Consider the following 16,245-nt stretch of genomic DNA (forward strand, 5'->3'; position numbering starts at 1 on the left):
TTTTCCCAAATTATGAAAAAATGCAAAAATTAGTCCAATTTTAAAACCGGATAAAACCCAGCTGAAGTTTCAAGTTATCGATCAATCAGTTTGCTTTCTTCAATAAGTAAACTGTTTGAGAGAATTATTCTTAACAGAATGATGTCACACATTTCGCCATGGGCATTCCACTACTCATCAATTGCTCAGAGTTACTAATATGATACGAGGTAACAAATCTGAAGGTTATTCCACTGGAGCTGCTCTTTTAGACATAGAAAAAGTATTCGACAGTGTTTGGCTTTTAATTTTTAATTTTCCAATTTTCCTAATCAAAATTTTGAAAAGTTATCTTACTGATCGAACTCTGCAGATTGTCTATCAAAATTCAAAATCTGATAGATTTCCTGTCAGAGCAGGTGTACCTCAAGGTTCAGTCTTGGGTCCAGTCCTGTACAACATATTCACTTTAGATGTTCCTGATTTGCCTCCAGAATGCACAAAGTCATTGTTCTGCGATGACACAAGCATTTCCGTAAAAGGAAAAAGTCTTCGTGTCATATGCAGTCGATTGCAGAAAAGTTTTGATATTTTTTCTTCCTACTTGCAAAAGTGGAAAATCTCTCCCAATGCTTCTAAAACTCAAATGATAATTTTTCCGCATAAGCCTAGGGCTTCTTTCCTCAAGCCAAACAATAATCACTTTGTCAAGATGAATGGGGCTATTTTAAATTGGTCTGACAAGGTTAAGTACATGGGAATAATTTATGATAAAAAACGTATTTTCAAAGAGCACATTGAGAGTATACAAGCCAAGTGCATCAAATATACGAGATGTTGGTATCCTCTCATTAACAGGAATTCTAAACTTTGTTTAAAGAACAAACTTTTGATTTACAAACAAATTTTTAGACCAGCAATGCTTTATGCTGTACCGATCTGGTCAAGTTGCTGTTCAACAAGGAAGAAAACGCTCCAAAGGATTCAGAATAAAAATCTGAAAATGATTTTGAAGCGTCCTCCTTGGTTTGGTATACTCGAATTACATAGACTTACTGGTGTTGAACCATTAGAAGCTATGTCAAATAAAATTATTAACAATTTTCGACAAAAATCGTTGCAATCCTCAATTGCTACGATAAGCTCTCTTCATAGCCAATAAGTTAGCAGTTAAGTTAGTTGTAAGTTTACTTCCCCTTTTTTGACAAGTAGGTTTAAATCCCTACGAATGATAAGTCCTAATTGCGAAAGCAAACAAATCCTAACAATTAAAATTACAAATTTCTAACAGTGTTGAGAAGTCACCATTTGTGATTGGACACACATTCTCATTATTTACTAATATTTATCATAAATACTTAAGCTACTAACAAATCCCCCCTTAAAAAAAACCTTGAAAAGATGAAGAAAATAGTTCAAGTAGTTTTTCGGCAATAGTAATTACAGAAATGTCGTGTTTTAAAGGGTAACATATAATCACTCATTCTAAAAGTTGAGTTGAGTTGATGAGCTGCGTAGCCGCAAGGTTACAGAGTCCGCTTTGTCAAGCGGATGGTCGTGGGTTCGAATCTTAGTAGAACCAGGCCATCCGATGTCAAAAAGGACTTAAGCATGGGTTTATTCTCAGGCTCCCCACCAGTTACCCTTCCTTTACGCTGAAATCTACAATACCTTTGCGTGACTTCCTCTTAACAAAAAATAAGTCCCTCTTATCAATAAAACTGGCCAGAAGGACGCACGACGAAACTTCTCCAGGGAATTATAATTGGTGATATTTGGCAAGAGAAACGAGCATCGGTATAGTAGAACAGTAAGCGTGTAAGGAAGAGTATCACATTGCACACAAGCACTGATGAACAACAATAATAAGCATGCCACTTCTCAATAGCGGTATTGCCATTAACAGAAGTGCGGGATACAGCAGACACCCGGGCATATCTCACAATAGATCTACGATTCTGGTCGCAGTGAGGAAGTCCATACAGGAAAAAAAAGTTGAGTTAAAAAAATACCCGAAATGTGTTGGGTGAAATTCAAGCATTTGTTCTCTCTCTTTTCCTCTGTCAGCACTTGTTTTCAGACTGATTTAGCAAACTTTAACAAAAATCAATTTCCCAATCGAGGGACACTATTCCATCACCCCGAACCTGTTCTAAGCAGTTTGCATCGTAAGACAGCTAGGTTATCGGAGTGTCCCATCAGCTAGTGTTATCGGATATCGTCCATAATGATTAAAATTCGAGTGTTTAAGGTTCGTTTTCTTCGACTGATTAAAATGCTTTTGCATGAAAATTCTGACTTTATCAAATAACTTTGTTATTTCGAAATATAGCGTTTTACAATCTTCAGTAAAAATATAGATCCAATAAAATCGTGTAATTTTTTAGAAGGTCATAAAAATATAGAAAATCATGGGAAAGAGTTAAAATGAAATATATGAATTTTTAGTCACAGTTAATTGTCATCTTTGATGTCTTCTTCATCGGTTGTTCCAAATTTCCTTGTAGAGTTTATGAAGCTTCTGGAATTGTTATGAGCAGCTGTTGTTATGAAGGAATAAATAAACTGTTGATAATTTTAAAAAATTCTTGGTTGAGTTGCGGGAGAAAAAAGACAAACAAAGTTTAAATAAAAAGACAAACAAAGTTTTAAGAAAAGTTGAAAAAAAATTCGAGCGTCTTAGCAGAATTGCTTCACATTATTCAGAAGAGAAAAATTCAGTTAGTTTCTATTTCTACTCTTATATTTCGTATTTATTTTTAATACGATTTTTGATTCACTTTAGATGACGTCATGTGTTGAACTTTGACCATAAATTCATATTTTTCATTATAACTCTTTCCCATGATTTCCTATATTTTTATGACGCTCTAAAAACTATGCGGTTTTATTGGATTTATATTTTTGCTGAAGATTGTAAAACGCTATACAGTCATACCTCGATATAACGTATCTCGATATAACGTAACTTTTACCTCGATATAACATAACTTTTAAAAATGTATTGAAATTGAACATAAATGATACAGCAACGGTTTTTGGGCTATAAATTGCTTCTAAAATTGTTTGTAGTAAGTTTTGAAACCAATGAAACCAATGCGAAAATTGTCCAAAATGTGCATAAGGATGGTTTCAAAATACTAATAGGTGATGGGAAATAGGTTTTCACGTATCTTTGAGTGACCTATTGTATCAATTGAAAAAAAATTTTTTTTGCGTCTGAAAATATTTCTAAATGGACATAAGAAAGGTCTAAAAATACTGATAGGTTATGTAAAATAGGTTTTCGCGCATTTTTGAGTTACCATTAACATCATTGCATAAATTAAAAAAAAAATTTTTGCTTCGATATAACGTAACTCGATATAGGTAACAAAAATAAAAATAAAGTTGCCTTATATCAAGGTATGACTGTATTTAGAAATAACAAAATTCTTTGATAAAGTTAGAATTTTCATGCAAAAGATTTTTTTCATTGAACCATTCGAAAAGACTCTATTAGACAAATGATTTTATATTTTTTTGGAAGTAGAATAGACGTGCTTTCAGAACATCAAAAAGTTATCTGCGTATATTTGCGTACGGCTGAGTAATTTGAAGTTAAACTAACCCTTGAAAATCCGTTAATAGTTGAATAACTGTTTTATTTTGAACCATAGCTAGATCAAATGTTCAGCAAAAATGTGGATTTATGTTTGGCTAACAATTTTGTAGAAGGTATAAAATATGTAGAAAATCCGGGAAAAAAGTTATATTTAAAATTATGATTTGAGTGAACTTTGCATATGAAACTTTTTATATCTTTTTTAACATAAGAAATAGAAATCCGACATCTTCGACAAAGTTGCTAGTAAAACCATTTGCCACAACTTTTGTGAAGACACTACCTGTCTATCTCACTGTCCTGAAAAAATAAATTTGCCATTTCAATTCTAGGTGAACTAATCACTAAATCGTACATTCTAAAAGAAGCACAATAAAATACATAGAAACTTTTCCGAATAAAGCATATCACTAAAATCAAATTTGAAGACGCTATTAGCTTTGTGCACGAAATCAGCAAAATAAAACATTGTGCACTGCTCAAACCGTTCCTTACCCTACTATCTCTTGCAATTGAGCGCAAATGTAGTTGCAGTGCCGCTGTAGCATGCGCTCTCAACTTTTAAATGCAAGCGCGCATTCGACTCCATGAGATCGCGCTACATTCGCTTTCATTTTGAATACTCCAGTAAACATGTTTGGTTTATACGTGGAAGCTTTTTAAAGTTTCATCTCACGTCCAGCGAAGGTGTTGCGCGAAACGAACAGCCTCGAGAGCATTCATCAAATTTATTTTGTTGCCTCTTATCGTTCAATAGATCCAAAGAGATGATAAATCAAACCAAAACCGAAACAAAAAACAAACGATTTTTTTTCTCATTATAAGAACACAGGAGAGCAAAAAATTGTAGGTATGTGTGCCAGACCGTTGCATCCGTCGACTTGTATACAAACGTGGGCGGCTACGATTATAAAGGCTCTCTTACCTTTGCCATTACAGCGACACGATCGCGGTCCACGGGGACCTACTCGTACGACTTAGTTTAAGCGTAACAACTTGGTGAGCCTTTCTCGATTGCTGGCGCTGAGCTCCATAAGCGAATCAGTAGTAGTCGGTAACTTGAACGGATCGGAAGTGCACACGCTCGTGAACAAGAAGCTTCACCTCGATTACCAGTTTACCAGTTTGGTCTGCCGGTTGAAGAGAGTGCATTTCAACTAGGAGTTGTTCGAAAACAAGTTACATTCATATAGAGCTCTGTGTGAAAATTACATAATTTTCAAATGATATCGATAAGTTTGAATATACGCTGCGGCAATTGAAATATTTTAATGCGTGGTCATTACGCTCGTTAAACAAGCACGAAGTAGGTGGTGAACTGCCGTTGACAAAGTGACTCAATAGACGCGCCATTCTTTGTATACAAATTGTTACTCTACTTACGGAAAAGTTAAATAACAGTCATTGAAGTGAAAAAAAAACGGCTCTAGTGGTCTGTTCAAAATCTTCGTCTAAAATAAGTAATGAAGTGGCTTAAAACAAAAGAGCTAAGTTCCGAAAAAGAGTTATTTGTGCGTACGATGTAATAATATTGCGAGTGAAAGCAACATGTGAAAGCAGATATTCGCCTTTTTGCCGTCTACTACCTGTCCATAGTACAAAAAGCAGCTGTTTACACTCTGCATCGAAGCTTTTATTGACTCACTGAAGCTGCCACTTGAACTTTTCTTTTCTTTTTACGTGCTCACTATACGATTACCGCAGTGAAGTTTTGTCTTTAAAAATATCAACAGATGAAAGGCTGGGGATAAAAAAAATAATTCGTTGACTTTCGACCTGCCAATATTTATATACACAAATCCTCTTTCGTATACCGATTAGGTTGACTTGTTGATTCCCATAAATGTGCAGTTTTACGCATAGTTTTTGCAAAAGCCCATTTGAAGTGATACAGTAAAAACTGGATAACTGAGGTGATCCCGATACGAACTGACGAGTCTCAAAATAATGCTGTCGGCAAAAGCATTATTAGTATGTTACTTCACAATTTTTGCCGAACTCAGCCTGATTGAAGGTAAGGAAGTCACACCGTAGCTAATAAAAACCTCTGTATAAAGCTAAATCAAGTGCTGCTGTGATAGAAGAAATTCAACAAGCACCGCATGTAAAATATGTTAGAGGGCTAATGGGAATACACATCCCCGCCACAAACCTAAAGTAGTTGGTATAAGTTTTAATTGATATGGATTTAATGATGATAGTTAACTTTTAACACCTATTCACAATTTCGCTTGTAGGATGGTATAATTGAAAAATCTGAAAATAAGCAGAACTTTATACAGCCATTTTCGATTTAAATGAAGCTTTGCACACACATTTGACTTAGCAAACTGAGTATTTTGCTTCTTTAAAAGCATTGTTGCTTAGAAATCTTTAGTTGCAGTTTACTGTGTCGAACATTCAGAAAAAGTCCAAGAAGAAGAAATAATATACAAATTCTATTGAAGTTTAAATTCAAAATAAATTGTTTAATTTCAACGCTTCATATAGAAATTTTCGAATTAAAATTTGAATTTTGGCTTTGAAAATTAGTAAATAAACATTAGATTTTATTTTTAGGTGTACCGAGTATAATTTTTCTTTGAAATTTGTTTTTTGTTAAAACTTTTGACAAAATTTGCAATATGGAGAAATGCAAGACAAATTTTCGCTTAAAAGTTAAATTTCACACAATTTTGTCAATTTCAGCTTTTAAAGGAATGAATAAATTCCAATGCTGGAATGTAATTTCAATAGTAATTTCACATCATGAAGCTCTTGGCGACTAGCTCTCTAAATGCGTCTGTTTATGAGATATTTCAAAAATAAGTTTTAAAAAATTCACAGGAGGGTTGTGTGCAAAGCCACGACCGCAAGGTAGAAGTAGAATACTTTTACACAGCTCTACTTACGGCTGTACATTAACCTACGGCCGGGCGAATCGGCTCGCGCCGCTTTTCGTGTTTAGCCTGGCAGAGGCCTGATGCGCACGGCCAACACAATAGTAAGGTGTTTTCACATTAAAAATTAGACACGGTTTTACTGAAGTTAGTGTTGGCAAATACACCTACCGCTAAAACCGCCGCTATCGTACGAAAGCGCGTCGTTTCATGTGGGGAATAATATCAACAACGAAAAATGATGCGTGTCTAAGCACACCCGAACTGCTTCGCCGTGCCGCTTCCATTTACTTTCTTATAACATCGGCCTTAGGGAAGTACCGGATGCACCTACCGCTGAAGCTGTTACCATACTGCTACTGGTACCCAAAGCTATTAACTCTTCAGATTAAGTGTTTTATTTGTCCTCAGAAGAACAATTGTTCAATTCCATATCGGATATAATGCAATGATCTGTGTAATATTACCGACAGTAATATTCTTCTGAACAAAATGATCCAACATTTCCATTAGAGGCTCGCTCGCGTTGGCGTTCAGCCTGGCAGAGGCCTGAGACGTGATGACCAACCACAAGGCAAGCGATTTGTTAATTTGAAGGCAGCCACAGGCGCAACCCGCTGCTATTGTCTGTTACTGCAGAGTGCTGATATCTGCTGCTACTGCTGTCAAGGTTGTGGACAGTCCATGCTGCTCACTTTCCGACTAATGAATGTAGCTAGTTTTCCCAGAAACACTCTTTTATAGCCGAAGGGCGCTACGTAATAGGCCACGCCTTTCTGTTCAGTTTTACCATTTCCTAATGTTCTTTAGACGAATTATTCAACAATTCGCATTTGATTTTTGTATCCAGCGAATAAACACCGATGGTGCTCTCACACACGCAACGATTTGACCCCTAACCGTATTGCGGCTTGTAACATCAAGCGATTTCGTTTGCTCGCTGTTGCGTGTTGCATCATGTTGCAACTTGGCAGTTGGGAGACGACGAAATTCTGTTAATGCTGATTGATTGAATCGACTTCATATTAGCTCTGCATAGTCAAACTAACTGCTTTTGTGAATGCGTTCCAAGAGGGCAGTTTGTTATTCAAAGTCGGTTATGCTGATCGCAGCCTTTGCGCTGCTCGTACTAAATAACTAAATTATATACTTTATTTACTAAATAAAGTAAAAATTAGACAACTACAACCGAATTTGATTGCATCCCGCACAGAATGTTTGCTTGTGTTGATGCCAGAAAATTATTAACCTTCAATTATTTTTTATTTGCCTTGAAAAAGGCATTTTGCGGTTCAAAATCGGTTGCGGATCACAACCTTTGAGCTGCCCTAACAGTGGAGGGTTCAAGATTCACGGACAACATGCACTGTGGAAGCTATTTCACATTCAGTAAATTCGACGGGTGTGACAAATTTGAATTGCTAGGATCCAACACAGAATCTTGCTTGCGTTGTCAAAAATTATTAACTTTCAATGACTTGTTTATTTGCCTTGAAAAAGGCATTTTGATGTTCAAAACTGGATTTCCTGATGGCAATCTTCATGCTGCCCCACAACGGGGGAAATAATGGCAGTCTGGCGACACACGCTGAGAAGAACCGCGCTGCTCCTGAGACGTGGTGACCAACCACAGGGATAGTGCTGCTGCTAAGGAAGGACTACTGCTGTTGTCACTGTTTAGAACTATTATGACCGGCTTCGGCTAAAACAGGCTCTTATATAGGCCGAATAGCATGTTTTTTAATTGCAAGGTATAAGATTCTGTCGACCGTGCTTGGGAAGCAATCATATAACGACCAATCAGAGGTCGAGTTTTTCGTTTTGACAAGGCTTGACTATTTTCAATAGTACAATAGTGTGAATAATAAAATTACAAATATCTTCTTTTGGGAAGAATCTTAGAAAATTTTCCAATCTATTGCTACAAGAACGAAGGAAATCCATCGGATACTAACCGATTTATTAGCATTTGAAATTGGACATATTTTTCACTTTTTTCGGTTTTAGATTTTCATTTCACATCCCTATGTAGCCGAACTTCCTGAGAGAAGTATTCTACTTCAAAATCAAGCTTTTAATTCGTGGTTATTCGTGATTTTCCATCAACAAGCAAAGATGCAATAATATTACAATAATGAATGTTGCAATATATGAACAACATAACACAATTCACTCTTTAATAAATAATTTGTAAATTACACTGGTCAACACAGGTGCACTCCAAAAACTCAAATCGGAAAAATGAAACTAACTTTTTTTCAGTCATTGATTATGTGTGTATGTTAACGTTAGAGCGACAAACCCGGCTAGCAATTACTATGCGACACTCTCACGTTAGTTGACGCGTTTTGGTAATGGCTAGGGGCACCAAAATTCATAGGAATGGAGAGGAATGGTTTGAGATTTTGAAATGCACCTCTTTTTATTTCGTCGACCAGTTATTCATCAAATCTTTCTGTTGCTAGAGAATTTGTATTATATTTATTTATTTATTTCGTCAATCATATATGTAGACTGGTTACAATAATTTCTAAACTATACACGAACATAAAACAAATTAATTTTGTGTCCTCAGCCTCAAGGACTTGAAATACTGTTTTAGTTTATACCGGGACATCGTAAAGTCAATGGCTTCGCAGTGTTGATTATAAGAATTCATCATACTATTTATAGGTCCATTTTTTGCGTATTCCGTACGATGATGGTTAAGAGCAAATAAACTACGGTGTCGAAGTTGTCGAATGGGTGCATAAAAGTTCAATTTAGAAAGTAGTACTGCTGAGTCAACGTTCTGCGAAACGATATCGTTTACAAATGAAGCCATCGCGTACTCTCGCCGTTCTTTTAATGTTTGAATGTCAATCAATATGCAGCGTGCTTCATATGACGGAAGACGATGTGCGGTCCAACCTAGCTTACGAAGAGCATATAGTAGAAATTGCTTTTGTACTGATTCTATTCTTTCTTCATGTACGCCAGGACGAGGAGACCACACAATGCTACAGTATTCCAGTATTGACCTCACATAGGCAATATACAAAGTTTTGATAGTGTACGGGTCTTGAAAATTGTAGCAGAAGCGTTTGATTAACCCTAACATGTTGTTTGCCTTGTGTATGATAGTGTTATAGTGGTCGATGAAATTAAGTTTAGAATCTAAGATAATTCCTAAATCCCTAACTTTATCACATTTCTTCACATTCTGATCCCCTAATGCAATTACAATTTTGGGCATTGTTGGTTTTCTGCTAAAGGATATTACATTGCATTTTTTTACATTTAATTCAAGTAGGCTTTTCTTACACCAGATATATAATGAAATTAGAATGGTATACTAATCATACCATTCACTTACTTTTTACAAAGAATAGAATAATGACTACAAATCTAATATTTGTATTCTGTTTCATCATGCTTGGTCATGCGTTTCACAAGTTGAAAAATAATTTGACCCGGAAAATGCATACTTTTCATAATAATTCATGAGGTAACGGAATACTATCCAGCATTTTTTGGAAATACCATAGCAAAGTATATTTGATCGCCCTTGTGTTGCTTACTAGAGATGGTCGGGTATATTTTTCAAATCCGTACCTGATCTGATCTGATGTGGTCCCCGTGGCTCTGTGGTTAGCGATGTCTGTCGGCTAGCTCTCCCACACGGTTGTGATATCGGGTTCGATTCCCGATCGAGTCGAGGATCTTTTCGAGCTGGAAATTTTCTCGACTCAGCACTGGGGCACGGTGTATCGTTGTACTTATCTTACACATACAAAATGTGCCAAAAACAATATCGATAACGAATTCTCTCAACTAATCTAGTTGATCGAGACCGCTATTAGCCCCAAGGCTAAGCGTGCGATATATATTACCTGATCTGAAACCAAAGTTTTGCGTTTCAATCAAACCCGAAACACGACCCAAAATTTTATTTCTGTGAAACTCGACCTCAATTTTTTTTAGAGGGGACGATTTTTCAATATCAATTTAAGACTGACCCATTGCTTTGAACTTTGAAAGGTATTAAAATGTAAGTGATTTTTATAGTTGCATGATATTCGACATTATTATGCTTATTTTAGATGGTCGGGTTTCGGATATTTCAAACCCGTACCCGAACCGAACCCGAATTTTGTTTTCGATCAAACCCGAAGCCAGCCCGATCCGGGCATTTTAGAAAACCGAGCCGAACTCGCAATGTGAAATTCTTGCTAATCTCATTTTTTGAGGTTGCAGATCCCATATATAAGTTATGGTAATTCCTAAAGTCGTCATTTTTCCCTATAGTCCTAACTTTGAGAAATCATAATTTTTGCACCGATTTTCAAATGCGAGGTGTTAGAATTGGCTTCTTTGAAGAATATGCAGAATAACAGTAAAAATCTGTTCATGTTGCTTTTTAGAGTTTTCATGGTATGAGATGAAAAATTTTACAAATTTTTTTTCTAAAAAGCAGAAAATTTTTCGAATTTCTTCAAAAATTAAGACGCAAAAGGTTGTATTTTGAACATTTTCAAAAATAGTTAGGTGGATCTTCTTCCCCCTATGGGTGTTTTTCATGACCCCGTTCTTTATAAGAAAGTGAGCTTGTAGTGCATGGGATTTGTCTTACCCTCCACTGATTGAACAAAGTCATGTTAGAACATGTGTTAGTATTGATGCATTTCTTTTTAATTATTGAGCGTTTTTCGTCCCAAAATATTAATTGAAAATGAACTGGATTTTCCGCGTTTTTTAATGCTGCAATCAGTTCAAACAGATAAAAACAACATGCAAAAACATTACTGGTATCTCGGCATAAATTTTATTTGTTGGCGTGTTTCGGCAATACAGCTGTCATTCTCATGAACGAGTTGCCGCCATTTTTCTTAGTGCAAATTTATGCGTGTTACGTGTGAGCAAACAGGAAGCAGATACAAGTTTGGCTGAAATTAGTGCAAATTACCAGTATTTACAATCCGGTAGCCGAAAAAAATGTAGTTCAGATTGGTGGGAAGTGGCTGGAACTCAAAAAGTGTAGTTTCAAATCGTGTGAATACAATATTGCATTTGTTTTAAGGATAGACATTAGACGTAGTTTTAGACTAGATGTTTTGCTCAATGCCCTACTGGCGAGCAAGATAAAGTTAAGTATTCAAAATTTAGTATGAATAAATTCCTTCAATTACACACTTATTCTCGTTTTAATTGTTCAGTAATTTTTATTACGGTCATGTTCAGTAAATTTGAAAAAATACTGATCATTTTGTAATTTCCTCAAAAATAACTGATGTCGGTTGAAGTTTTTACCGAATTACCGTTATACAAAAGGCACTTGACGAGCTCAGCAAAAAACATTGCTGACCCTTTATGTAAACTAAAGTATGTTCTGCACTTTCATAAAGTTCAGTAAATATTTGACGATCAGTCAGCACCTATCTAATTGTTGCTGAAAACCCTTCAATTGATTTACTGAACTCTTGATGTTTGTTGCTATACTGTTCGGCAATTTTTCTGCATCTGTCAAAACGAAACATCAAAAGTCCGTCATGTTGCAAATATTCAAAGAGTTTCGAAGTTGAGTATTTAAAGTGTTTCGCGTGTGATTTTCAAAAAAAAAATATATTCAATATTCAAAGAGTTTCGAAGTTGAGTATTTAAAGTGTTTCGCGTGTGATTTTCAAAAAAAAAAAAAATTAAAATGGATATCGTACTTTCAAATCTACAAGAAAACGACGTGGAAGTACACGATCTATTCAGTAAGTTGTTATTTATCAAATATGTACGTATTTGTGTATTTTAGTTGAATGTTTCATATCATGGCACATCCGCAACAATGATTTTACCCAAGATTCTATCTATTACGATTGAGATAATGCAAACCATTTCAGTCAGCATATGGAAATTTCTCCACCACAGGAGAGCAGTTTACTAGAAGCCTGCAATAAAAAGCCTATATTCATCATAACATCAAACGTATCAAGTTTTTACTTGAATGTGCTGGGAGCACCAGTATAATCGATCCAAACAATCCGAAATACCTTTTTAAAATTATTCAACGGTTATAATAGCAGCTTTCACAATGGTCGTATTTATTTTTCTCTCTTCGCTGTACGTCTACAGAACGCTCGGTAATTTTTGACGAATCGTCAGCTTTGTAAATCTACAAAACGCTCGGTAATTCGTGACGAATAGTCAGCATTGTAAATACCGACTTATGTAGCAATTTTTGATGAACACTTTGTAAATTTTTACTGAGCTATCTTCTATGTTTGACATTTCAGCGAGAATGAAAAATTACCGAACACTCGTCAAGCAAATGAATTACTGAACAGATTGCTGATGGCTCAGCTGTTGAGAACTCGTTAAAAAGATGGCTGAGTTCGGTAAAAGAAACTAAGTGTGTACTAGAACCCATCGAGCTTTTAATATATCTTTTGAAATAAAACTACCGAATTCACAGCGAAACTGTTCTCTGCGATTGGATTCCACTGAAAAAAAACGGCTCTTTACTGTGTCGAACATTCAGCTTATATTACCGAAAGGTCGTTAGACTGGTTTGCCGCTTCTCGGCTGGATTTGCCGAGAGCACAGTCAACTGTGTACCGCGATTCTCGGCATAAAATGAGATCTGTCAAACATTGCTTTTCCGAGATTCTCGGTAAAAGAGATTCAGCCGAGATGGTTGCCGAGCACTCGGCTATCCAAATCTCGGCACAAACAATGCCTAGATCCGGCGAAATTTTTTAAGTGTGTAAACATTTTAATTTTTAACCAGATCAGTAAGTTTGATTTATATTTCAGCATAAAGTTCTTTGTGTTAACAGGAAATCTAACTTTATAGGTTTCTGAACCAAGTGCCTGTTAATGATAAAAATATTTTTAGAACAACAACTCCATTGTCCATTAACCCTTAAATGCGCAATGTTGTTTTAAAACAACACTACTAGAAACGTTTTAAAGTATACGTATTCTACTATTTTTTAGTATTATAATTCATTAAAACAGCTCTCTAGACTCTAACGAAGAAAACTTAATAGCTGAAAGTACTGTATTTAAATGTTTTGTTTTTATTTTTGATGTCAAAATCTCGGAAACGGAAAAAAAACATGGCGAGATTCCCGACTGGTGTTGACTGTTTTTGAAAATAAATTTTAAAATGAGGTTAGTGGTTAGTGAAAATGTCTGGATTATTAGAAATTAAACTAACAAAAGGTCAATTTTAAAGTCACTGTTAACAAAAGTAATTGTTTAGACTTTAATCTGCGATAAAGTCACAGTATTGTTTAAAAACAACATGGTAATATTTGCACATTAAAAAATACAACTTTCAATTTTATTATGTAAATTGGTTAGTTTTAGAGCAGTAAACCTGTTAAACAAAGATTTTATGTTCTAGATGATTTTTTAACGTCGTGCGCATTTAAGGGTCAAGACTTTAGGGTCCGTTCCTAAACCACGTGGTCATAAAGAGAGGGACGGGGGGGGGGGTTGTCAAAAGACCACGAAAGACCACGGGGGGGGGGGTACGGGGGGTATAAAAAGTGATCAAAATATGACCACGTGGTTTAGGAAGGGCCCCTTATGATTGATTCTTCAACTAAAACACTAATGTCGAAAAAAATGGCAACTTTCATTCCCAGACTCCGGACCGGACTTCGGATCAGATCCGGACCCGTTTTCGGATCAGATCCGAACCGAACCGGAACGAAATCAATTGGACCGGACCCAAACGATGTTACGATTTTCGACGGGACCCAATTTTTCATTCCGATGTCGAAAACTATTTCTGGGCTCTATTGTGTTTTGGTTTCTTCAGGTGATGTTTAATCTCTTTTTTGCGAATTCCTTCCGATGGGAAAGAAGTCTTTATGGTAGTATGAGCACTGGATTGTTTTATTCGTCACCTCCAGTTCAATTTCCATTCTGGTGGCTGTAGATGTGAAGCAGTGGCGTCGAATGGGGGTGCAGATGGTTAGGAGCGCACCCGTGTACACAAGCGTGGGGGTGTAGAATAAACCAAGAAAAATCAGTCAAAATTTCTGAAAAAAACTTTTACTTGACTGAGTACATAACCATTCAGCGTACACCATCTATCTAATTTCAAGGCACACTAACTCTTTTTCTTTTAATGTTTGAATGTCAATCAATATGCAGCGTGCTTCATATGACGGAAGACGATGTGCGGTCCAACCTAGCTTACGAAGAGCATATAGTAGAAATTGCTTTTGTACTGATTCTATTCTTTCTTCATGTACGCCAGGACGAGGAGACCACACAATGCTACAGTATTCCAGTATTGACCTCACATAGGCAATATACAAAGTTTTGATAGTGTACGGGTCTTGAAAATTGTAGCAGAAGCGTTTGATTAACCCTAACATGTTGTTTGCCTTGTGTATGATAGTGTTATAGTGGTCGATGAAATTAAGTTTAGAATCTAAGATAATTCCTAAATCCCTAACTTTATCACATTTCTTCACATTCTGATCCCCTAATGCAATTACAATTTTGGGCATTGTTGGTTTTCTGCTAAAGGATATTACATTGCATTTTTTTACATTTAATTCAAGTAGGCTTTTCTTACACCAGATATATAATGAAATTAGAATGGTATACTAATCATACCATTCACTTACTTTTTACAAAGAATAGAATAATGACTACAAATCTAATATTTGTATTCTGTTTCATCATGCTTGGTCATGCGTTTCACAAGTTGAAAAATAATTTGACCCGGAAAATGCATACTTTTCATAATAATTCATGAGGTAACGGAATACTATCCAGCATTTTTTGGAAATACCATAGCAAAGTATATTTGATCGCCCTTGTGTTGCTTACTAGAGATGGTCGGGTATATTTTTCAAATCCGTACCTGATCTGATCTGATGTGGTCCCCGTGGCTCTGTGGTTAGCGATGTCTGTCGGCTAGCTCTCCCACACGGTTGTGATATCGGGTTCGATTCCCGATCGAGTCGAGGATCTTTTCGAGCTGGAAATTTTCTCGACTCAGCACTGGGGCACGGTGTATCGTTGTACTTATCTTACACATACAAAATGTGCCAAAAACAATATCGATAACGAATTCTCTCAACTAATCTAGTTGATCGAGACCGCTATTAGCCCCAAGGCTAAGCGTGCGATATATATTACCTGATCTGAAACCAAAGTTTTGCGTTTCAATCAAACCCGAAACACGACCCAAAATTTTATTTCTGTGAAACTCGACCTCAATTTTTTTTAGAGGGGACGATTTTTCAATATCAATTTAAGACTGACCCATTGCTTTGAACTTTGAAAGGTATTAAAATGTAAGTGATTTTTATAGTTGCATGATATTCGACATTATTATGCTTATTTTAGATGGTCGGGTTTCGGATATTTCAAACCCGTACCCGAACCGAACCCGAATTTTGTTTTCGATCAAACCCGAAGCCAGCCCGATCCGGGCATTTTAGAAAACCGAGCCGAACTCGCAATGTGAAATTCTTGCTAATCTCATTTTTTGAGGTTGCAGATCCCATATATAAGTTATGGTAATTCCTAAAGTCGTCATTTTTCCCTATAGTCCTAACTTTGAGAAATCATAATTTTTGCACCGATTTTCAAATGCGAGGTGTTAGAATTGGCTTCTTTGAAGAATATGCAGAATAACAGTAAAAATCTGTTCATGTTGCTTTTTAGAGTTTTCATGGTATGAGATGAAAAATTTTACAAATTTTTTTTCTAAAAAGCAGAAAATTTTTCGAATTTCTTCAAAAATTAAGACGCAAAAGGTTGTATTTTGAACATTTTCAAAAA

At 35.9% G+C, this 16,245-nt stretch overlaps 1 protein-coding gene across 2 annotated transcripts in view; it reads left to right on the top strand.

The window, feature by feature from the left end:
• Nucleotides 1–16,245, top strand: part of LOC129718993 (uncharacterized) — a 115,653-nt gene that overhangs the window by 19,500 nt on the left and 79,908 nt on the right. The window contains exon 1 of one of the 2 annotated variants that reach the window (XM_055670290.1): nucleotides 4,612–5,597. The exons of the other annotated variant lie outside the window; for it this stretch is intronic. Within the exon in view, the coding sequence (XP_055526265.1) occupies nucleotides 5,531–5,597 (67 nt within the window). The 5' untranslated portion in view covers nucleotides 4,612–5,530. Of the gene's footprint in view, nucleotides 1–4,611; nucleotides 5,598–16,245 lie in introns of those variants that run through there. 2 annotated transcript variants of the gene reach the window in all.

The sequence above is a fragment of the Wyeomyia smithii genome, chromosome 1 (genome assembly GCF_029784165.1).
Source record: "Wyeomyia smithii strain HCP4-BCI-WySm-NY-G18 chromosome 1, ASM2978416v1, whole genome shotgun sequence".
NCBI lineage: Eukaryota > Metazoa > Arthropoda > Insecta > Diptera > Culicidae > Wyeomyia > Wyeomyia smithii.